We start from the raw sequence: 25,310 nt of genomic DNA on the forward strand, positions 1-25,310 counted from the left end.
CAGCAAACCTGTTCCTGTAAAGTGAAAATAATCCAGAAGTGTCCAACTCACAGGCTGTTGGTGGTCTCTGTCATCTCAGGAGGAGGCAGGGCATTGTTAAGTCCCGGACCCCCATCCTGGGAGGGGGTAGGTGGCTCCACGCGCTGAAATAGTAATGGCGTTCGATTCTGTGTGAGATATACAACATGGCCGTCGCCAGCTATCAGGCAGACTGACAGGGAAATGGGGAGGGGGAACAAGGGCAGAGCATGAAGAGAGGGGATAGAGAGAGGGGGCTGCCGGTTGAAGCGAGACCGGGCAAACGGGAGAATGGAAGCGGGATGAATGGAAGAGCAATGAATGCCCAGCAGCTAGCAGAAGGAGAGAGATGAGCAGACTCAGTTGTCATTCTGGGATCAAAGCAAAAAGACGATCAGTGAGGAAGCGGGATTCAACCACTGCATCCAGAGCTTCATACAGCAAACTATCACATTACGGGATTTCGTCTGATGAACAGTTGTCATCTGATGCATTAACAGGCTGAAATTTAATGGGTGGGGGTTGGTATGTAAAAAGAGAAGAAAAAAAATATTTGCAGGACAATTAAAAAAAAGGATCCTGTTCTAAAATGATAGAGGACATTGTAGCAAAGAAACACAGCAATAAGCCAGTAGCAGGCAGGTAAAATACACAATGGCATGTGTCAAATAAGAATTGCTACCAGAATTGTTATCAGTCAACCATTGAAGAAGTCGGAACAACTGCCTAATGTCCACTAATGACCACTTTTCTTAAATCTAAATTTGATTTAGTTATTACATTATTTTATTATTTTTCTTTTGTTTTTCACTTTACTTATGTGAAAATACTGTAGCAAGCATCCCAATTAGTTTGCAAGGAATAAACACAATGTGAACCCCAACAAGTAAAGCACACCTAAAACTTGTGTGATCCGGTCTGACCTAACTGCGTTTTCTATAATGAAACACTGAAGAGATCTCTCTTAGCATTTCTACATAATATAGTAGCTGAGATCTGAGGCTCTAGTAAAGTCACACCGCAGCCTGTGTGATAAAAAGCATGTATAAAAAAAATTGTGTGAGAAATGCGTCTGCGTGTGGAACATTGCAAAGGACTGAAGGCAGGAGAAAATAATAAGGATCAGAAATCATAAAGAAGGCAGTGGTTTGCTGATGTTTCGGGAACATCATGAGAAGTATCTCATAATACATAACACGTGCAATGACAATATTAAGGGCAAGCAAACCTTTATATTATGGCTGAATAATAATGTTAGGAATCACAAAATTTCAGCATTGATAACATGTCATCTTGTGAAGGAGGTCTATACCTGTCCAAGGTGACAAGCATGGGTAACAGGGAGTTAGAAGGTAGTGTATTGTTACAAGCAGTTGATATAGGAAAGACACAAGCTCAGCTAAAGAAGCCATTATGAAGATTCCCATCAAGTTCAGGCATGGGCACATTTGGGATTGTGACAACATTTTAGCTTACTGTGAAAAAAATAACCTGCTACATTCTGTATGAGGAAAACTTTTTTTTTCCCCTCAAAAATTTCAGTGCTAGTGTAACAAACTTTGCCCAGAAGGTGGCAGCATTGTTTCTGAGCATCACCTTTTTGAAGTTATTGCGTCTGCCTTTATAGGTTATTGAATGGAGACGCTTCCCTAATCTGAACGAATGCTGTCACAGCCCAGGCTTGTATAGATGAAGTTACAGACCTGTGGCCTCGGTTTCAGCACGTCAGTCTGCCTTTAATTTTAAGGGATCGGATGCAGGTAGAGTGTTACTTCACTGGAGACAGGCAGTACCTGCTCATCACGAAGAGCCTGGGAACGTTTGATCTTGCTCTGCCGGTAGTACTCCATGATCATCATGGCGGCATAGATTTTCCCCACTGTCAGGTCGGTCGCTGCAGAGAGAATGACAAGTTACCCTGCGGGATCAGGCTCTTTGGTCTTTGAGCATGAGGAATGGTAGAGAGGTGTGAGGCAAGCGCACAAGAAGTACTTGCATACTCACACACATACATGAACATACGAGAAAATAGTCTTTTCACTGCCAGGCTGATTAAAAATATCAGTTAACTCTAAAAAGCACTTTTATGTGTCACAAGTACAATGCTGTAACTGAACAATCTCCTTCTGATAATAGCTCATGCTTAGTGTGTAATATTAAACAAACTATGGTCTCTAGTAAAATGATTAAAATCGTTTAAAAAGAGATACAATCTGTGCACATCAAAGCATCACAGAATGAGAGCAACTACTGATTTATACTTTAGGACTTGTCTGGGTTTTTCCTCAATATAACTAATGATAAAAAGAGAGATTTGCCCCTAGTCTATAAAGCTGCCTGCCACGGAGTGAAAAGACATCTATAGAAGGTTTATCTATAGTAGGACACCCTCTGATCTCAGGCACAGAAATGGGTAGAAGTGTGAATGTTGAGGAATGGTGACTCTTGCTTTTGTGAGTTTAAGGAGGGAATAAATGCAATATTCATTTTGTAATTTTGTGATTGCAAATGGATACTTTACCGCCATCTGTTGGACACAGATGGTAGCTTCAGTCTTATAACCCTGGACTAGCAAAAGTTCACAACTACCTTTTTACAACTACCTTGGGCTGCTGAACTATTATGGCCAACGCATGCAGAATTTGTCCGCTGTACTGTATTGCAGAATGTAAAGAAAGCCCTTTAAGTGTGAGGCAGCATTAAAAATGCCAAAAAGCAACACAGCAGTAGTTCACAATCATAGCAGGAAGTCACTGCAGCTAGCCCGAAATAAATCATCAGGGTCTGTTACTGTCATTTCTTATTTGATGGAGGGACGTGAGGAAAAGTCAGCTGAATTTACGTCATGAGTGAGTCAGAGAGGAAATACGCCCAAATGCATAAGAAAGTAAGTTTCATAAATATTATTACAGGAGGAAGTTTACTCTCATTAATGATTAGAGAGCACTCTTGGCAATTCCCGGGCACAGAGCCAGCCATCCCCACTCTGGCTGCATTGAAAAAGCAGCATTGGGTATCCATACTTACGGTATTTAACCATGACAGAGTATTATTGAAAGTCATCAGATAATGAAAATGCAGATGCATTTCTTTAGATGGGAAGCAGTGACACGGGTAAAGAAGAAGAATACTACTTTTTTTTGTCTGACTCACGAAGGTCTTAGAACAGATGGCCAAATCACGTACATGATGACGCACTCGAGACATTCTTATAGACATCCAACTGGGCTATGTGTGGTTCAAAGATGGGTCTTCTAGGAAGTGACGGTCATAGCTCCTACAGTTCAAAGAGCAAATACGCTGAATGGCCTACATCACGAACATGTGGCCATCTGCCACATGAAAGCATTTGCAAGAAGCTAGTTGTGGTGGCTCCATCTGGAAACGGGTGGTGGTAAAGAACTGCAGCACATGCCAGGCAATGACACTTTCAGCAGAGGCTCCGCTGCTGTGATAGAAGTGGCCAGCCCCTGTGGCAATATGATGGGCAAGCATGACTTCCCCATGATTCAAGTGGGTGATTCACATTTCCATAATGTTTAGCTTCTTATGGATAACCAGAAGAAGTGGTCTGCAACAATCAATCAAAATTCATCCCAGTAAGCTCAGGTTGCTTCTGAGGGTATGTAGCAGTTAACAGACTCCAGTTTCTACAGAGAAACAACAAGCAGAGCACTGCCTTTAACAAGTATGAATGCCACCTGAAAGACTGAATCTTTGAACCAGTGTTGTACTTTATTTAATGTAGTTTTTCTTTTCCTTGTTTTGGGTAATTGGGGATTAGGGGAGGAGTATAATGCATTAGAATTGCAGGAGACTGTAGTATTGCACTGCCACCCATTGGACATTTTCGATAGATTCAGTGATGATGGAGAAAGGGTTTTTTCAGTAAAGAGCTGTTGTCCTTGTGTAGTTCAGTCTCAGTCAGTTTTATTGATCTCCACTTCAAGATACTACACTATTGCGTGGGTGTGCGGAGCTGTTTTGTGTCTACCATGCAGCTTGTTTCAGTGCTTCTGTTTCTTCATGATCATTTTCACAAAATTGGGGGATCTGAGTACTGATGTGTGAGACAGATGTGAAAGCTGATTCAGAGGGTGCAGCGCTGGAAAAAGACTGGTCTGGAGAAGTGGACCTCAGGGGGCATGGAGAGGAACAATGGTGGAGCATTAGGTGGTTGCAGAAAACGGCACTGCTGTGGTTTACCCAAACTCTGGTCACTTACACTTGTGTGGTGTCACCAGTAAATCCAGATGCTTCTGGGAGAGGTTGGGCCAGATTGCCATCATCTCTTTCCTTAGCTCTGCATCCATCTGGTGTTTGTCGATACCACCTAGACATTTTCATTAAAAAAACAGAAGGATGCACACACATGCAGATACACACACAGATGTATGGACATCCATGCCCAAGTATGAGAACACAAATGAACACAAAACACAGAAAAATGCACATTAAGAAAGTTTACCCATACACACAAAACAACACACATTGTTTATAGCCATTCAGATTGAAAGGAAAAGGGGAAAAAGACATACAAACATGGAAACAGACAAACAGAAAAAAAGGTTCCTTTTATTAGTCCTGTAATTAGGATAAGATCACAAATGAAGTGAAACACAAGGCACTTATGAGCTGAAGAGCTACATTCAGTCTCACCTTCAGCCTCACACTAAATCTAGAAAAATTCTACATATATAATCTCAAGCCTTGGAAATAACAACACATCAGTTGCTCTATAGAGGATTGAGCATCAAGAAGAGTTCGAAGTTTCTGGTTCAGCGCAGAATAGACAATTCTGCTTTGAGGATGTTGGGGTTAAGAGAGAAGGAAGAAGAAAGCATGTGAAAATGTGACAAGTGAAAGTCAAATTGTCCGTACCCTTGGCAATCTTTATGTCCAGCGCGGTGCGGATCAAGGCCATGAGAGTGGAGTTGAAGTGGACCGTGTTGTCATCGGCCACGGGCAGATCCATACGGAGCAATCTCTGCGAGGAAGCCAGTCAGCCAGTAAGAACATTGAGGAGAAGGTGGGTGTATGTGGAACCTCCAGGTGAAAAGGGGGAAGGGCTCTGAGCTTGTAGCAGGGAAGCAGAGTGGGGAGTGGGGAGTGGGGAAAAGGGGGGGGGGTTCTGAAGTTGAAGGAGCTGTGCATAGCATCTGCAGCAGGCCCTGACTCTGTCTGTCTGCCTATAGTGGCTCAGCCTAAGTGCCAAATTAGGCACATATGTGATTATGAGTGCTGAAGTGACAAGACAGTCGTAAAAATACCCAATTTCTTGTTCATTTTTAAACATCTAAGTCACAAATTGATTAGTGGAGACTTTTTCAGAATCACATTCTTATTTGCTTCATAACTGTCCAGAAACAGGCTGAGCAGCAGTTACTATTATCCAGAGCTCCCCCTAGTGCTTTGGAGGTTCACAGTGAAAACAACAGAGACCGGATGATAAACCAATAAGCCAACCAAGGGACTGGTCTAAGAAAGAGGAACACTGTGGTTTTTGTTTATTGGTTTTATCCTTTGCGGGTCTTGTTGGTTAGTAACAGACACACACGAATAATACGACTTACATCCACTAATAGAGTGACGTTCATGCATGTTTGGTGACAAAAGACAACAACCCGGCGACAACCAAGACATGCAGCTCACCATGCATCTCCCCCGTCCCCACATTCCAAAAATATGCCTCTCCTTTAATCCGTCTTTCCCCCCCAAATCCTTCTTGCGCATTCCACCCCCATGCAGCATGCAATGCAGGCACAATATGCCTCACAGGACAAGCAGCTGTGCAGCTGTACACAGAAAGCATCCTCTGTTGGCGACATTAAAATGAGTTTGTGAGTTGCTTTAATGTGGCTATTATTGGAGGCATTAAGAAAAATAGTAGACAATGAGGCTACGCTGACATTTTCTGATGTCAAATGTGTGAAAAAATGGGTATAGACTCGAAGGGTTAATAGGTGAGAGAGAGCAGCGTTCTGTGGAAAAAGAGGAAAAAAACAACAACAACAAAAACAAAAAAAGCCCACCATGGAAGCGTTGTTCTGGTGCTAAGACGCGTAATGATTTTTCAGGTGAACATAATCCAGGCGTGTGTAGGAAATATGAGGTGAAGCGAAATATTTCTTCTGCCAGAAAACAGATATAATAAGAACTGAAAGGGAAAGCTTAAGGGAAAGAGATGATAGAGGAAGAAAAATCAATAGGTTATGAGCTGGAGCACATAAAGAGAAAAAGTGACCGAAAATAGAAAAATAAAAGTCAAAACAATGTAATGTAAAAAAAGAAAAGGAATCACTGCCATACTTAGTTGGCTGTGTCTGTAAAGGGAAAAAAAATAAACCAAGCAGTCCTGCCTGAAAAGCTGTGCTGTCTCTCTTCAAGAGAGAAGAGATCAAGGGTTAAAGGCAATGACGCTAAAAGGATAGCTATTAAATGGACTGGATGGAAGGTCCTAGTTAAGATTTAGATTCCTCTGGAAAGCAAATTGAGACTTATGCTAAATAAATTTGGATCAAGTAATATTTATCAAAGAGAAGACAAAGATGCTCAACCATGCATAAAAAGCATTATAGAATGCTGAGCACACTTACCAGGATACATATTAGTATTTTTACTTTTACATTTCAGGAAGGAGGCTCATAGTTTGAAATCAGTTTAACGGCCCAAGTTGGATGATGGCAGGTGTTAAACATAAAATGTCCAATTGAAAAACAGAAAAGTAGAGAGTTAAAAAGCTTGGGTCAAATAGCACATTGTATCAGATCACAACGTCAGCAGTCTTGACTTCTTTTATGTAATCGGATAAACGTGTTTAATCACGTGCAGCTTTAAATCATGTAAAATCTCTGCACTATTTGCCCCAGCTCTACTGGAAGTGAAGTGGGAGGTGGAGAAAGCAATGGAGTGATCGTCTGTGCCTACAGATTGTGTGGCTTGCTGCCTCCTCAGGCTAACAGTAATCTGCAAAAGATTTTTTTTTTACCTGATCACGTGTAGCATGTAATGTAAATGTGTTATTAATGTTTAGTATATTCTTAATCTAACGGTTTGCATGATATCCATTGTACCTGTATTGTACTTGACAAACAGGGCATGTGCAGGATGTGGTGTTGGTGGTGACTGGCCATGCAGGGGGGAAAGTGAGGGAGTGTATATGTGTGGAGAAGGAAGCAATATGCAGAGATGATGGGGGGGGGGCTGGAAACAGAATAGAACTGCATTGACGACAGAACCAAAGGACAAAGAGAAGATTGGACTTGCAGATAGAAAAGGCTGCTTGGGGGCTTGGAGCTGCTACATGGAGGGTGACAGAAAAAGAACTGCTTCTGTATGGCAACCAAAGGCTCTCTGAGGAAAACACATCACTGACACAAGCCCTTCTGCTCTCTCTACCATGAGAAGTAACAGAAAATATCTGTGTAGGTTGATATGACCTATTTCTGTGTGTTTCTGTGTATGCGTCTACCTCATCCACAGGATGGAACGAGTCAGAGGACATAAGTCTAATGGACCTTCCAAGCCCTGCTGCACACGCATGCTTCTGTGTAAGTGTATGTATTTAAGGGTGCCTACATGTGTGACATGTTTATCTGCTTAATAGGTGTCTTAATGTCTTCATACAGCATTGATCTATACACTTAAACGAGGACACTACTGATCGTGACGTGTGCCTTTTGTGTTTTTGTGTATGTGAGCTGTACACGGTGCAAATGAGCTGAGAAGGTCCCTCTTTGTCATCCCCTCCTGTGGATACAGACCCCTTATCTAAACCCATCAACCTAACCATCCTGCTACCTCCACCCAGAAGTCCCACATCACCACACAACATCACAACACCGACCAGCCCACCCCCACTTTCCACAAAAAGAAACAGGAACAGAACCAAAGAAACAATGACACTAAAAGTTTACACCACGTTGATAATTTAAATCATTGTTCTAGATAGCCTTCCCCCCCAAAAAACCCACATCACCCATAGAAGACTTGGGTGAAGATGGGGGCCTTTCTGACCTTGTAGGCCACCCGAGCTGGACACCTCTTCCCGAGGCCTAGTGGAGGACTCATGTGCCTCAGCATGTCATACATTTCCCTGCAACTGATCCTGCCACTGCATCATCAGCCATGCCACCACCCCGTTAACAAGAAAGAGAGAGATGCAGATATTCCAAGAAGGAGAAATACAATGGAGAGAGAGAGAGAGAGAGAGTAGCAGAAAAGATTTTAGAGAAAGATAGACAGAAAGCGAGAGAGAGAGAGAGAGAGAGAGAGAGAGAGAGAGAGAGATGACTGAAACAATGTTTAAAAACAACAACAACAGAGAGACAAGGTTATTGGGAGGATTTGGAGAGACTGTTTTGGCTGTGTGGCTTCTCTTTGAGTAACAGTACTCTCTAACAGGTTGTCATATCAGAGAACAGGGTAAATGACAGTGGATAGGGAGGCGAGCAAGAGGAAGAATTTAAGGAATAAATATCCTCTTGTAGTATCAGAAGATAATTCTGTGCAAGAACAGAACAGGCAGAGCCTGACAGCGGGCGCCAAGCTGCTCCTGCTCAGACAGGAGAGGAAAAGGAAGAGGAAGGAGTGAGGGAAGAAGTGTCAATGCAGTTTCTGTCGTTCCCCCAACCCCCCAACAACCAAGAACAATGCAACACTACAGTGGGCGACCGTAGCTTGCTACATTATAGCCATGTCTCCACAGCAAGCAAAAGGAAAAAAAAAATACTCATATAAAAAAAAAAAGATTATTTTTCCAACATGATAAAACGCCTTAATGTGAATTCCCCCTCCCCATTTCGGTTAATGCATTTCACATGCTTCTCTGGGTGTCTGCATTGTCCCGCACATTCTCTCGGCAGTTCAGAATGCAAGTCGATAATGGTGGAAACAAAGTTGTAAAGTTGAAATGAAGAAGAAAACAAAGCGGCATTCACTCCATTCCCGGATGCTGTGGCTAGCAAGTGTGGTTTAAGAAGTTTTGTTTGAATGGAAGTCAAACCTTGCAGGCCACCCTATGGGGGCATTTCTTGCCTAAGCCAAGAGGCGGGTCGATAACTCGTAATAAACTGTACATGTCCTTATAATGTATGCGCCCGCTGCAAGAAGAATACAAGGGAGTTAACAAACACACGCACACACACAAGAAAAACACACACGCGCGCACACACACAGGCATACACATCAAGAAAGAAGAGGGGACATTGGGAGGAAGAATACAAGATTGACAAGAACACAGTATCTGGAAATACTTTACAATATAGAAGAACTGTAAAAACTGACTCTTACGACATCACTTGAATGCACTTGTACAAACTCTACATGCACATACAGAAATAGTAGAAACATAACTGAATGGCACATTCTGTTCAAAGTTGTCCTAAACAGTGCCTTCTTATTGTATTCTCTTCTTCTTCTTTGTTTATTACTCGGTTTCCTTAGAGGTTAAAAAATAGCAAGTTAGTTTCAAGAAAGGCAATCCTAACACAACTGTACAATAGAAATGGTGCACACCATATTTATTGCACACCATATTATTTGTATTTTCCTATTTATAGTAGTGCATTCTATAGGAAGGCATGAGGGAAAAACACAGGCACTGGAATACAGATACCATGAAACTTAGCATGTCTACAATATACATTTGGAGGCTTCAGTTTGGAGTGTAGACGTTGCCGTGTTAAGTTTTTGGCTTTATACCGATTCCAGAAGAGGGAGAGTGTTAGGAAGGGGTGAAGGGAGTTTACAGTAAAGGCGAGGACAGAGTGGGAGGGGTTGTACGGTGTGAGAGAGATAACCAGATGTCTGAGGTTATACTCAGATCCGTTACAGCCCCCTTGCAGCTATTTCTTTAGTAAATTAATGTTTTAAAAAGCCGATGCTTGTATGTGTTCAATTCTCTTTTTCACTGTGTCACTTTAAAAAAAAGTCTTCACACCAAAAAAAGAAAAAAAAAATCTCAAAATTATGGAGAAGTAGCCACTTTAACTTCTTGGGTCTCTCTGTGTGGGCAAGCTTATTAAAATATACAGAAAAAGATGCATTAAAGGTGTCTAAATATCAGGTTGTAAATAGTGTCTTTTTTGGAGTATGTACAAACTCTTAAAAGTATATTTTTATGAATATATGTGCAAGTACTACATGTGTAAACAGATCTGTCCCTTGTGCTTGTGCCTCTTTACACCTGAGTATAGGCATTTTATAACTCACCAGGCAGCAGGGTCATACTCCGCCCATATCCTGACATACTCATCCAAATGGTGAGGTCCTAGTATGGATGAATCTCTAGTCAGGTACTCAAAGTTGTCCATGATAACAGCTACAAACAGATTCAGCATCTACGCATGCATGCACACAAACACACACAGCGACACACATACACACAGACACAGGTAGAAAAGTTACAAACAGCCACTGATTTCACAAAATCACTGGTTTAATAGCTGTGACGTGAAATGCTACTTTACTTAATTAGCTTTAACTAAAAGATGGACAATTTTATGTTATGGTAAGTCTTGTCATGTTATGTCTTATTATGTCCTATTATGTTATAGCAAGTTATGTCATGCAATTTTACGTCATATTTCATATTATGTTATGATATACTATATTGTGATACATTATGTTACAATGTTATGATCTGTCACATGATGTTATGTTAAGTTTTGTCAAGTCAGCTTATGTTGTGCTGTGTCGTGTTATACCATCTTATGTTATGTGTATGTTATAACATGTTTTGTCATGCTGTGTGGCATTGCATTGCACTGCGTTGTGTCATGTAATGTTACATTATGCTATGTCGATCAGTAACTGGGATAACCCGGGTGCTCACCAAGAATGAACAGAAGAAGATGAAGGACACAAAGTAGAGGTAGGCAAACTGGCTGCCACAGTCTGGATCTACATTCCCTGACTTGGGGTCACATTCCTTACCCCCAAGACACGCCAACATGATCTCGTGCCATGCCTCACCCGTTGCACTCCTTCAAACATACAAAAAGATTATTTTACCTATCCAGAATTAAATGACCGTAAGAGAGACTGGGGCATGCATGGGAATGTATATTATAGGTTTACAGAGTTACATATAAAAGCACCTAAAGAGAAGCATAAGAGCCTCTACAAAGGTCCTGAAGTTGTTATGTTGGTTGATGGCACTGTCTCCATCTTCTTCAATTGCAATATTCCCAAACAGCTGTCAAACACAATGATACTGTTAAAAGTGAAAACTAGACAATGGCTGTTGATCGCTGAACATTTAGTCTTATTTGCCACAAAAGCATACAAAGACAAAGATTATAAGTAACAATCTGAAACTAAGACATAAATCCCATTTTGACATTTTTGTAATGTTCCTTCTCTTGCTATTATACTCCAAATGCTTATGACCAATATGATCACTCTTTTCACTATCATTTAGTATGCTGCACTCCTCGTCATTATAGTTATACATTAAAATATATTTAATGCATCCCAGCAGCACTGGAGCAAGTTTTAGGTCGAGGTTCTCACCCACCTGCATCCCAATGATGGCGTAGATGAAAAACAGCATGGCAATGAGGAGGCAGACATAAGGCAGTGCCTGAAAAGAGACACAATAATAGTTAACTAATAAGCTAGATCCTGCATCCATCCATCTATCTATCTATCTATCTATCTATCTATCTATCTATCTATCTATCTATCTATCTATCTATCTATCTATCTATCCATCTATCTATCTATCTATCTATCTATCTATCTATCTATCTATCTAAATGACATCTGGTGGAACATCTCGCAATTAATAAGTGTCTCTATTGGTCTTATGAAAATCCCTCCATGGACTTTCTGAAAACTATTGTTCTAAAATCCAAGTCGAAAGTTTAACCTCAAACATGCAGTGACAAAAATTTTTTTTTATAAAGACCTCCGTCCTCTCTTGGCTCCTGTGTATGATACGCATACACTGTACCTTTAAGCACGACAATGCTACCAATGTTATGAACAGCTTCCTCTAAAAGAACCATGGCAGCCTATTTAAAAAGAATAATACCTTTTAACAGCACGTTTTACAGTTTAATATATGGTTCAAATCAAAATCAAATTCTTTTTTTAATATACTTGTGCACTGCACCAAACCTCTTTGTAAAAGGGGGGGGGGGATCTATACAGTGAATACTGCACTGACATGTAGCGTCTACACATATCAGTGCATGTGATTTTTCAGGGTAATAAGCTGTATAATTGGAAGCAAACCTTGAAAGACTGAACGAAGGTCCAGAGCAAGATTCGGATGGTTTCTCCCTGTCTCAGCAGCTTGATGAGACGAGCTGCTCTGAACAGCCTTAGGAAACTTAGGTTGATGAAATTATTCTACAATACAGCCACAGTATAACCAGAGAAATGGGGGAGTTGAGGAAGGGAAAAAGCAAGGGAAAGGGAACAGAAATAAAGGATTGTGAAAAGGGAACAAGAGGGGGGATTGGGGAATGGAAAGGGAAGGAAAATAGTTAGTCGTACTTTAAATTATGCAGGCAATCATCCTAACAGACGAATAACAAAAGAAAATCAGTCAAATCCAAATGAAAGAAGATTCAAACTCAATACAAATAATAATAAAAAATATCAGGAGCCAAACAAGTCAAAGCAAACCAAACTCAAATCAGCAAGGCTCCAAACAAGCTTTTCATATCCAGTAATGTAGAATCAAACCATACAACACAGGGGAAAGGAAATCATCCAGATCTAACCAGTTTCATCCAATTGGGATATATGTTTTTAGTAATTGTGGTAGGACTGGTGAGGAGTTAGAGTGCAGGGACTTCAGGACACTTCTTGGAAAGACAACCAAATGCACTAATTCTCCGAAGGCAAAATATGCAACATTTCAAATGAAGCAAGCCGCAGCATGCAGATGTGAACCAAACACAAGGCAAAGCAGCCAATGCAAGGCAAGCAAAAACGGCAGCTCATGCACCATCCAATAGGACCGACTGCCAATGTCATGTGACATACAATAGTGATGTCACTGTCAAATAAGAGCAGAGGGTGGTTCAAGGACCAACAAAGGTCATTACTACATAGGTGAATTTCTTTAGGTTGCCATTTTCCACTCTCATCAGACTGAACACGTGACTAATAAACTGTACATAGTTTAGCAGATAAATCTATTAGACTGCAGGTTGAGATGTGAAGTGCTCAAAAGTAACTGGTAGCAGCACATGCAGGCTTTATTCAATTACTGCTTACATTGCATTGCTGCATGTTTGTGTGTGTGTCTGTGTGTGCGAGTTTTGTGAACAAAGGGTTTCTGCCAGTGGCATGCAATGGGCAACATGCATCACTCAGTTCTTCCTGCCACTGTCAAAGCTTTGGATTTAATATGTTGTTACTAGAAACACTCTCCCAGCAACTTTTATACATATATGTGGATAAATTTTACCATCTACTCTAGTTTCTAAAACCCAATCCTTTACAAACTGAATATCAGTGTTAAGTAAAGGACATATTTCAGCACACGCATGTAGAGATATACAGTGACTAGCTGGGAGATAATAAACGCAAATGTTCAAGTTGAGGGTTCGGGGTGATCATAGCAAAGCAGTCAAGCAAACTGTACACATTCCAGAGCCAGAACGTTGGCTGGGATGCAGCTGAAACACATGCAGTAAAATAAGATCTCCAAAAAATTACAAACCATCTACATGTGGATGTTGCAGAGTTATGGTTTATAGCAGCAAATTTTTGGATTATTGGTTGGTTCGAAGAACAACCAGACAGATTGACCAAGCCAGTTGTCATGGGTGGACACAGAGGAATCATAGTGCATTTTGATTGGATGGAATCACAGCAAGTAGTAGGTGTTGAGGGGAGAAGGGGATTGGAGAAGTAGATTACAGTAGATCGTCGTTAAGTTTGAGGACGATTTAAAGAAAGCATGTGAAAAGATAAAAACAAGAAAGAAATCAACAGTCATTCAAATTAGCACAAAAGTAAGTGTCTGTAGATTTTACACATTCATAATGCTGATACCAAGAATCAAGGCAGCATGAAAAAAGAAAATACATGGATACTAAAAATCCACGACTGTATGTCAATATGATAATCAATTTGTCTCAGGAATATTTTGTAGAATTTCAACGGTGAATAAAATCTTGAATAGAAACAATCAAGACCAAATTAGCAAAGATTCAAGCTCGGTACCAATTAATAAATAAATAAACTAATAAATAAAAATAATAATAATAATCAAGAGCTAAACAAGTCAAATCAAACCAAACTCAGCAAAAGAAGATTTTCTTATTTCCAGGCAGGTAGAAACAAACAATACAACACAGGGGAGAGGAAATCATCAAACCATACTCAGTCAATTGGGATATATATTTTTATAATAATGGTAAGACTGGTGAGGCATTAGAGTGGAGAGACAACAGACAACATCTCTTTGAAAGACAAACCAAATGCACTAATTCTCAACCTTTCTAATGAAGCAAGCCACAGCACTAAGATGTGACCCACATACAAGGTAACCAAAAACTCATACACCACCCAATAGGACTGACTGCCAATGTCATGTGACATACAATAGTGATGTCACTGTCAAATAAGAGCAGAGGGTGGTTATAATAATGTAATGTTCGCAGTGTAGGTGGATTTTCCACATAGTTGAGGCGAGAAATATACAGAGCATGCAGCCTCCACTTATCACGGCTTATATTGCATTATTGAATAAATGGTAAAAAAAAAAAAAAGAAAGAGAGAAAAGCCTTTTAGTAGTAATTGTTACATTGGCTCTTGATTCTTGGTTACAGCTGCAAATACTCTACAACTCTGACTTCAACATTATTGGGGATAGTTTTTGAATTTCTTCTTAAATTAATTCTGTCCAAGAAATGGCTTCATCTCCTAAATACAGATTATGTATTCCTATCAGTACCATCTGTTATTCAGAGTTCACTTCTTACGCAACAAGAGGCTATTCTTAAAATATGACCCAACAAAATACAAAGAACATTTTCACCAAAGAGTCAAAGTACCAAGCTTCAAATATTAGCTTTAGGTTGAGTGTCTTTGATTACCTGCTGTATGTAGATTTATACGAATGTACTATTTTTTGGGTTCTACATTAAATACCTTTGTCTCAGACTGTCAATAAGTATCTAAAAACACTGCCTCAACAACTTTGCATTGCCTACATATACAGCTGTACGGCATCTGAAAATAACAATGTCACGTTTAAATAGATTTTTAGGATTGAACAAGTGTTTCACAAATGATGCTCAACCCAGTTTCATGCATCACATAATAAATGCACTGACACACAATTTCATCTCCTTAATGGACATAGTGAGGTAATACAGCATTTGAAAAATTTGAATGCAGGTCCTAAATAAACCGAATGAACTCATTTTGTTTACTTGGTTCAGCGTGTCATTACAGGCAATTTGGTGCAATATTTAGCAAAAATGTAATGCGGCACACCAAATGTAGGGCACTCATTCATCGTTGATATTAATATACCCATAATGTTGTTGATGCTGTTGTTGTTTCAGGTACTTCTGATGCAGTTGCAAACTGATGCACCCACTGACCACCCTGATATTATAATAAACTAAAAGGCTGCTTGGAGAGGCTATGGCTCACTATAGGTAATCAGCATGCTTCCTGCCTTACTGCCTGTCAGTGGCTCAGCACTGGTTGGCTGTATTCCCATCCCACCAACTGGGACAATTATATAAGACTTTCAAGAGATGCTCATGCATGACTGAGCAACTCAACAGTGGCCTCTAACTCATGCTCTCTCCTTACTCCTTGTCTTGTCTACTTAATGTTTTTTAGATGGTGAGGCAGATGTGAAAGTCCACAAACACATTCTGAAGTTCACCAAACAAATTCCTAAGTCATACCTGTTTAAGAAAAAAACATGCTAATGTAATATCACATCTGTTTGTTTCCAGTTTGACTTTTCAATGCAGGGATGTAAAAACATACACATCTGTACAAAACCTGGTACTTACCCCAAGCTCAGTAACGAGGATGTCTGTAATGCTGCCCAGAACTGTCACACAGTCAAAAATATTCCAGGCATCTTTGAAATAATTCTGTGATCAGCATAAGAGAGAGGGAAAAAAGAAGTACAAGAAAGCGAGAGAAAGAAGAAGAGACGAGACAGGGACAGAGAAGAACAACGAGCAGGATGAAGAAGAAAAAAGGAGGATATGAGGTGACATGAGGCGAGAGTGACACAGAGAAAAGCAGAAGAACATTGATGTGGCAAGGAAGCAGACGAAGAGTAAGGCGGGGAAGAGATAAAGATTGACAGAGAAATTGAGCAACGCAACGGGATGGAGCGCAGACAGATCACATGAAAATAACAAGCAAAAGGATGTGGCAAGGTTGAAGTCATATTTAAATGAAAAACCATACCAAGGAGAAAAAAAAAGTAAGAAGTAAAGAATTAGAAAATGAGACAAGGACAGAAAAATACAGAAGGGGAACAAGAAAGTGGAAGAAAACAAATGTCAGTGTAGGATAGGAACAGGAAAGAAATTAGATAAGACAAATTGACCATCAGTGAAGGGAAGCTGGAAAGATACCAGCAGACCAGGGACACATTGTACTGCATCACAAGGCTATAACATCCATCAAACAACACATACAGTACAGCAAAAACCAATCTGAATTTCTTTCAGTTTCAAAAACTTTTAAAAACGGTATCACAGCCCTCTATTTATAGATATATGTGCAAAAAAAGTTTTTTCAATCTATATTTGATTAGAGATGTTTTTAAAGCATTCTTTCAATAAGTGGGGACACTCAAAGCAACGAGTCGTGTAATACTCGGGACAAAATGCTAATAAGAAGCCTCTGCTTCTTTGCTTACCCACATATTGCCTGGAGCCAAATTGTGCATTAGACAAGTGGAGGGACCAGGGGAGAGCAAGGGAGGCGGATATTAAAATAAACCACTTTGACACACACACACACATGCACGCACACACACCTACACACACACGGACACTGATATCTCCGAGGGCTGGGATTATGTGTGCTTACGACACGCCTAATACGTACATAAGTTTATCCATGAATCAGAGCTGATGCTGTCTACTCACCACCCGCTCTCTAATCTTTGCTTCTCTTTTGGCCGCCTATATGTCACTCACTTTCATTTTTTAGGTTAATATATTATAATCTCACCTCTGTCCTTTATCACCTCCCATTCATCGCCAAACTATCTTGTCTGTAATTTTTTCTCTCATCTGCATCTTTTGCCAATAAAATAACTTTATCGCAGATTTTTTGTAGCTCCTGATTTGTTTAGATTTTTTGCTTTGTAACTGAAAAACAAATCATTTGATTATTGCAAAAAATCCCAATAGCATTAGACAGTGTAATAAATAGGTTGGTGGAGAAAGTGGGGGATACAGGGTAATCTAGTTGAAAGTCAGGCCCATATGAAGAGCTGTTTTTGGCTGCAAAGCTCACCTCATAAAGGCAATGTTTCAGTTTTTTGTTTTGTTTAGTATATGGGCATTCTGTTCATTATAAATGGTAAAATTCATTCAATACACAAAAAACGGCATAACAATAAATATGTATATATGTTCTTATTGGCTTCTCGTATTTTTACAGAGCAGTACATCGTCGCCACACATAAACCCAGAAATACTCACTCACCAGTGCTCCAAAGGCGATGATCTTGAGTACACACTCCATGGAGAAGAGGGAAGTAAACACTATGTTCAGGTTGGCTAACACAGTTTCATAGGTGTCAGAGGCTCCGTAATACTGTAAACAAAAACACACATAGGCAGTACCTCCCTCAGAAAAGCAGAAGTATTTGAATCATTCCAAACTAGTGAGAGCTGCTTGTATCTTTTTTTAAGGCGCAGGCAACAAGAGCTAATGGTATAAATTTAGACATTAAGTTCAGCAACTCGGTGGCTGTCTTGGTGTTTATATTGTTCTGTGCATTACTTATTCCTTGTTTGGGGCTTGCAGGCCTTTACCTTCATCATCAGCACGATTGTGTTGAGCGCGATCATCGCCATGATGGTATACTCAAATGGCGGTGACACCACAAACTCCCACATACGGTACTGAAAGCTTAGCTTGTTTTGTGGCATGTGGCGTGTCAGAGGCTTGGCGTTGATGGCAAAGTCTATACAGGCTCTCTGTCAAAAACAGCAGAAAAATACATTTTCGGTTTGCATCGTGCCTTTTCATTATGCAACGCTCCAGTTTCTGAATCCTTGCTCACCTCATTCTTTTCTAAACTGTAATCTTCCATCATCTTGTCCCCTTGTTCCTGGAAGGTGATGATAATGAGAGCTACGAAGATGTTGACGAAGAAGAAGGGGAAGACCACGAAGTACACCACGTAAAAGATGGACATTTCCATCCGGTATCCCGGACTTGGGCCCTGATTCTCATAAGTCGCATCGACTGAGTGTTTCAGCACCCTGAAGTGACAGTGAAGGATTGTTAGAGATTGTCGATATCCACGCTTGCTCTATTTATGAATGAATATATTCACGTATAGGCTACTCACTGCGGCCACCCCTCTCCAGTGGAGACAGTGAAGAGGGTGAGAAGGGCCCAAGCCACATTGTCGTAGTGGAAATCGTACTTCTTCCACTCCCGCTTCTGCGCCCTCACTTCGTTATCACGTTCATACACCAGATACTCGCCTCTGAAATACACAGAATCAGCACAAGGACTGAAGGGAAAAAACTTATAAATGTGTGCATTAGGTATGACACAGAGGATGGAGAGGAGACACTTTCATCTTTAAGGATTAAACCAAAAGTTATGCAGGTCACCAGGACATTTTCACAGCGCAAGGTGAAAGGAGTAGGGTTTTTTTCCTGACCTGCAGTCGCGCTCAAATTCTTTGGATTCATCAGTGCAGTAAAAAAAACGCCCCTTGAAGAGCTGCACAGCAACCACAGCAAAGATGAACATGAAGAGTAAATAGACGATCAGGATGTTGAGCACATTCTTCAGAGAGTTCACCACACAGTCAAACACAGCCTGAGGACAAAGCAAGAGAACAACGTAATATTAGGGGGGTTAAAGAATAATAGATGATGGTAGATCAGGGTGTAATCTGTATAATTTCCTTGGTTGTGGTTTTTGCATTAAGGTAGATTTCATCAATAATCTGTGTAAAAGTGAAAATTAAGTAATGGAGTCTCTTTGCTGTGTAAGCGTACCTTGAGTTTGGGAAGTCGTTTAATAGTCTTTAGAGGTCGTAACACTCTCAGTACCCTCAGCGACTTGATGGTGCTGATGTCTTTTCCCTTGCTGTTCCCCCTACACGTGTTTACACACCAAAAACAAAGAAGACACATGTACACACAGGAGAGTGAAAGTTACAAGTCTCAGCAGACTTAGTATACGCAGCACATGAAAGCCTTAGTCCTCTCGATTCCAAAATGGCGATGGGCAGCCATTTCTTGATGGCATGTGCGTCCGAGTTAACTCAAAATCAATGAGTAACTGCGTCTGGGTTAAGTGCATAGCAACGCATGCAGCATTGCTATCATATTACGCTTTAGCCTTATTCCTAAGTGTGAGGATAACATCGTAGCTACATGCTAGAATTAGGTGGGGATTTATAACTAGAGTACATGCTATGGGAACAACTGATATCATTCCTGTCTGAATGCTATCTCCCTTGTGTAGTGTTTTGCAATGTATTTCAATGCCTTTCAAAAACACTAAAGCCTCAGTTTGCCCATGCGCAGTTAATGGTGAAATCTGTTCATGCTGCATTGAAACCTTGCTTTCCATGCTGCAGTATTTCTTCTTTTAAGCAGCAGTTTGAGTGGTGGAGAAATTTATTCTATAGAGAGACATTTAGAGAGAGAGTTTAGTTGTAGTCTCAGCGAGAACAAAATTGTATTCTGTCGAGGGGCATTGAGTAAGAGGAGCAAAGCAAAGGGCTCTTCTGCTCGTCACCGTAAATGCGTTAAAAGTTTTAACACATTTTCAAAACGCCTTCAATTTCAAGCGTATGCCACAATTTGGTAGTGTCGTTGTGCTTAAAAATGGGAAAGACTTTTTAAATGAACAGCCAAACTCTCTCTTGATGACTCATCCAGTTAATTTCTATAAGCTCCAGGATTAGCTTGTTTCACAGCATTGTTCAGACAGCATGGAATCTTGTCTTGAATGGTTTTTGGCCAAGACAAAGATTTTATAAAGCATTTCCCAATGAAATGCTGAGCCAAACCTCTCTTTGTTTTTTTCACTTTGGCAGTGTAACTTTCCAGGTACGTATGCCATAGAGTGCTAAACTACAATAGACCTCTAAGGCTATGTTCAGACTAAAGACATGGCAGATTTGTTCCTTAAATCAGATCTCATGATCAGACTTTCCTTATCTTCAAGTGTTACAGTCGGATTTGTGCTTCCAGACATTACCAACCTCTCTTTATGGGTTTCTGTGGTAACGCCATAGGTATCTCTCTAGCTATAGCAAGTAGCTTAAGATCCCTAGCTATTTGCTATAGCTTCTAAGGTGAAAGGTGTTGTTGTCCAAACTTTCTGAATAGGTTTCTGTAATCTAGACATGTCAAATACTGGATTTGGGCTGGCACTGTGTACAAGGCTGTAGGAGCCTAAAGAAACAATACAGGAGTTAACTGATGCTGACTTTATGTAAACTGGCCGCACTTAGTTTCATAGAAAATGTTACTGTAATTCAAATGCCCTGATTTTAACAAATCCTCACATATCCAGTGTACAGATCAGGGTGAAAAGGTCACTGAAAGTGATCCTTAGGGGGGCAGCAGCTGTGTATACAGCTGCCTGTGTCTTACAGCTGTTAGACCAGATGGCAGACTGGTGGTGGCTGTGTGTGTATTTGCACACAACCACCACTAATGTGTGTGTCTGCATGAGTGTGTGTCTATATGCAAATCACTGTGTCTGTGTTTTTATCCATCTTTGGTTAAAAGTTTCTTTCTTGATCATGTTCGTATCCATATTTATTGAAATAAAAATGTGTGGAAAAACCTGCAATTAAAGCACAAATATCTCCTTTGCATCTGTTTGAATCAGCTGAGGACCTGACAAAAGTTAAGATGAGGTTTAGTTGTGTTTGAGTCCGAGTTGTTCCATGGTGAACAATGGATTAAAAAAAAACGAAAAATAATATAGACAGATACACATTTCAACTGTGACAATGGATGAATGAGAAGGAAAGAGATGCGTGATCAGAGAAACAGATACCAAGAGTGCAGAAGAAGAAAATGGGGAGGAAAAAGCGAGAGAACTTTACCCGCTGCCGCTGCTGCTCGTAGTCCGAAGAGAGATATGAGTAAGAGGTGAGAACAACAAGACAGAGGAGACAAGGTGGGATAAAGAAACAGAATGGGACACAGAAAAGGAAGGATTTTGAGGGAAACATCCATATGAGAGAGAAAGGGAAAAAAAAGAAAAGACAGAGCCTTCTCTTGTTAGATCAACCAACCTACCCACAGACTCCTCTTACCAAATAACAAATACACATTCAGATAATCTCTTACATTCACAATTTAGGCCCCCCCGCAAAAAACTCTGCTTGATGAGTTTGCACGATTTCAAATGCTAACTACTGCTACTCTTAAAATCATCTGTAAAACTTCATGATTAACAATTAAAAATTCAACTTACTATTATTAAGGGCCAGCAAGCCCACATATAAACTCATTTCAGGCACATAACAGAGCAAACTCTCCCTGGTGAAGAAAAAAATCTTAGAATGTCAAGGTGCGCTTCAAGGCAAACCAAACTTGATTAGTCATCATCTCTGACTCGAAAGCCTGTCTGGATCTGAACCTCAGTCTGACTGCAGAAATATGAAGGACAGCTGCATAAGTGGTCCAAGACACAGCAGCCCTCAGACCAGAATAATTGGATTAAGGGAGTGATAAACATCTCCAACAAGACTTCTGATCGCTTCAGGAGTGCTGTTTGATTTCCACCAATTGAATTAAGGTACTGTCTGGATGGGTAGGAATCTTTTCTTACTGGTTCCGATCTCCCATCAGCCATTAGCACGATAAACCTCTACTATACTCAAATTGGGCTTGTTTGTTTGGTTTTTACAGATTAAGGCTACATCATAATTCATACTCAACATTTCCACTTGCAGAGAAGATACACAGAGAAAAAAATTCAGCAGTGAAACAGAAAGAGGTTGGGACACACAGAAAAGGACAGGTGGAGACAAAGATCTCTGTATATACAAACAGACAGACACAAATTCAACTAAAATGAGGGGAAAGAGCGTTGGTTAAAACACACACATATAAAGATGATTCACAAAGAGTGAAAGTCTTGACAATGGATCACCTCTACCAGAACCGTGGAGCACCTGCCATGTTCATCAGTTCTTAATTCAGCTGGACTTTAACAATGTACAACGGCATAGTTATAAAGTGAGCAGATAAGCTGGACAACCTAGTTTATGTTAGATTAAACTGAAACTATTTTAGCACAGCAGCATGCAGGGAATTTGAAAGCTGGAAGGTTTTCATTAGTTGACATTATTGGTAACTTGTTGGGTTTAACTCTTACCCACTGGTGGGGATAGACTGCTGGAGGCACAGACCTGAATCTTGGTGAAATGATTCACGACTATTCCCAGTGACTGTGCCAACATTTCTAACATTTTTGCCATAGTTTCAGACTTCAGTAAACAAAACACCAAATGACAAAAAAAGCCAATTTCCCCATTTAAGCGTGCAGAATATTTTCTTTTGTATATCTGGAGAAATACCCGTGAAAGTGCACTGTTTCACAGACTTTTCCGAGGCCAGAATGATGACAAAAGTAAGTACATTTTGAGTGTCGTGATGTATGATAAAAAGAGGTGGAAGAATGGACACAAAGTGCAGAGGAGGAGCAGTTCAGTAAAGGTGGCATAAAAGCAAAAAAACCCAACTGTCTGAGGAGCTCTGAGGGGACAATGTCACAAGATATCATTCTGGGACTATGAAAATCTAAGGACTCATCTTTAGTTTAAGTCATTATTCAAGTGTCAGTTTTATAAAGTCAGTAGTTTAAAATGTATTCATTTATTTGTATCACCTAGCCATTCCCATATTAATTTGTAGTATATAGTATATCCAAGAGGCTCCAAGTCCACCAACTTCAATAACCCAACACAGAAGAATGCTAGGTGCCTTATGATCCAAGTGTCCAAAAGCTCATAGCAGTTTAAGCTATGTAGGTTTGCTTTCAGTCACTTCCACAGTAAAAACAATATCCAGTGTCTTCACATATTGCAGACCTGTGTAAAAATCTATGGTATATCATTATCATTAACTTGAGAGCACAAATATATTATACGGAAACATATCTATATATATGTGTATTATATCCAAAACATGACATCACATTAAATGCAAACTTCTAAATCTATAAATTGCTTTATATTCTCACAAACCATGCAAAAGCAAAATTCATGCTTTGTACCCAGCATAGCACTTATTATCTACAGCCTAACTCAGTAATCCACGTGTAGTTGTATTTTTATCTTTACAGCCATGCAAATCAAGTAAAGATTAAAGTACCTGCTTTGTCGTAGAGAACGGTGTTGAGATTTTTGGTGACCTGGCCGGGGTTTGCATGGGGCCTTTTACTTTAGAACGCCCTGGGCACTAAAGGGTTACAGGTGCAAAGGGTGGTCCTCACCTCTCACATGGGGAGGTAGATAGGGAGAGGATGCTGGGATCTATTTTATAATGTGGGAGTGTTTATGTAGAAGCTGGAAGGAGCTTGAAATAGGAGGAGCTTAAAAATGAAAGGACTGCAGGAGCAAAATGTGACCGTGAGAGAAATGAAGTAAGGACATGGCCAAAAAAAAAGAGGAAAGGTCTTTTGCACTCTAAATAAAGGTAAGACTTGGGTTTATGGTGGAGGATAACAGGAGACAAGAGAATGAAAAAGTGCCAAGAGAGAAAATGTATGCGAGTGAATGAAAGAAAAGTGTGTAGGATAGAGAAAGTAGAGGCCAAAAATCAGCCATGGTTGAGTGAAGAAGAACAGGGGACGCTGTACTCCAAGGTACCAGTGAGAGGGGAGAGGAGCGGGAGAGGAGAAAAGAGAGCAGAGGGGGAAGCAGGAGGGAGACTTACGCTAAGGCGTAGGCGTAGGCCACCAGAGCACCACTAACCACTATAAAGTCAAGGATGTTCCACAAGTCCCGGAAATAAGAGCCCTGGTGCAAGACCAACCCCAGATCCACCATCTAGAAAAGAGACCAAAAGCAAGGACCCATTACAGCCTTGTTGTTTATCAAAAAGAGGAGAATGTTTGTCTCAACACTGAGGAAAAATGCTGATTCTTCATTTGTCTCACCTTTACTAACATCTCAAAAGTAAAAACTCCCGTAAAGACGTAGTCAAAATAGCGCAGAACCTGCACAAAGAAAAAGTGAGCATATGATGATTTTGTATTTTAGATGTCAGCCGCACACATTTTTAGAAAGATATTAGAATTAAATAAGTGCAGTGTTGCACTTATTTTTTAATCATCTGATATTATATTATTAAAGAAGGCAGTACTTTAAACTTAAACTGTTTACTGTGCATGTGTGGTCTGTGAGTTTGTATCATTTTGATGAGTCTGAACACAGAAAATCCTGAATATTGTGTGTGCCACTTAATTGTCTACCCACTATAAAACTGTCAATAATAATTTTAAGTGCTGGATTTATAAATTCTATCTCATACTCTATAAAGTTATTTCATTTACTGCTCAAACCTCCACGCATGGAGGGTTAGGGAGATGGCAAAAACAACCTTGAGAGTAAATACAAAAAATAATAGATAAATTATATGCATAATATTTTAGTTGCCAAAAGAAACAATAATACATGTATGATGAATTTCTTACATCGTTTCGAGGGGAATTGGGCCAAACAGGGTCTTCAGCTGCCAGGGCAATACTGCTCATTGCAATGACCAGCAGGATGCACATCTCAAAATAACGCAGGGTGCAAATGTAATGGCATGCTCGTCGAAACCTAGGAGCAGACAAAGATATTTGGTTTTCTCTTGCATTAATGCAATGCATACCATTATGTTTAATTTGTAAGTATAATCAAGGCTGTTGTGGAGGCTAAACAAAATTTAAATCCCTCTCAAATACTCAACTAATGTTTAAACAGCTCTGTGCTAATGTTTATACAAACTAGACCTGCTCATTTGCTAAAATTAGGCTTTGTGTCTTCAACAAATTTTAGCAAATGACCTCTTTTCATGCTATGCCAACCCACAGTCTAGAATACATGACATAATGATTGAGCTTCA

The 25,310-nt window shown here is 40.1% G+C and overlaps 1 protein-coding gene across 22 annotated transcripts in view; it reads right to left on the bottom strand.

Moving 5' to 3' along the window:
- Positions 1–25,310, bottom strand: part of cacna1aa (calcium channel, voltage-dependent, P/Q type, alpha 1A subunit, a) — a 78,664-nt gene that overhangs the window by 11,218 nt on the left and 42,136 nt on the right. For 11 of the 22 annotated variants that reach the window (XM_025906920.1, XM_025906916.1, XM_025906913.1 and 8 more), the window contains 22 exons: positions 24,895–25,024; positions 24,358–24,417; positions 24,135–24,247; positions 21,293–21,304; positions 19,221–19,320; positions 18,878–19,038; positions 18,557–18,697; positions 18,266–18,467; positions 18,015–18,179; positions 17,683–17,793; positions 16,020–16,103; positions 14,939–14,941; positions 12,259–12,375; positions 11,537–11,602; positions 11,118–11,215; positions 10,853–11,003; positions 10,231–10,358; positions 9,023–9,119; positions 4,900–5,005; positions 4,244–4,351; positions 1,812–1,912; positions 52–167 (listed from right to left, as the gene is read on the bottom strand). In XM_025906920.1, the coding sequence (XP_025762705.1) occupies positions 52–167; positions 1,812–1,912; positions 4,244–4,351; positions 4,900–5,005; positions 9,023–9,119; positions 10,231–10,358; positions 10,853–11,003; positions 11,118–11,215; positions 11,537–11,602; positions 12,259–12,375; positions 14,939–14,941; positions 16,020–16,103; positions 17,683–17,793; positions 18,015–18,179; positions 18,266–18,467; positions 18,557–18,697; positions 18,878–19,038; positions 19,221–19,320; positions 21,293–21,304; positions 24,135–24,247; positions 24,358–24,417; positions 24,895–25,024 (2,370 nt within the window). Of the gene's footprint in view, positions 1–51; positions 168–1,811; positions 1,913–4,243; positions 4,352–4,899; positions 5,006–8,034; positions 8,132–9,022; positions 9,120–10,230; positions 10,359–10,852; positions 11,004–11,117; positions 11,216–11,536; positions 11,603–12,258; positions 12,376–14,938; positions 14,942–16,019; positions 16,104–17,682; positions 17,794–18,014; positions 18,180–18,265; positions 18,468–18,556; positions 18,698–18,877; positions 19,039–19,220; positions 19,321–21,292; positions 21,305–24,134; positions 24,248–24,357; positions 24,418–24,894; positions 25,025–25,310 lie in introns of all 22 variants that reach the window. The other 11 variants (XM_019357958.2, XM_025906924.1, XM_019357956.2 and 8 more) reach the window with 7 other exon arrangements.

Source organism: Oreochromis niloticus, linkage group LG4 (assembly GCF_001858045.2).
Source record: "Oreochromis niloticus isolate F11D_XX linkage group LG4, O_niloticus_UMD_NMBU, whole genome shotgun sequence".
NCBI lineage: Eukaryota > Metazoa > Chordata > Actinopteri > Cichliformes > Cichlidae > Oreochromis > Oreochromis niloticus.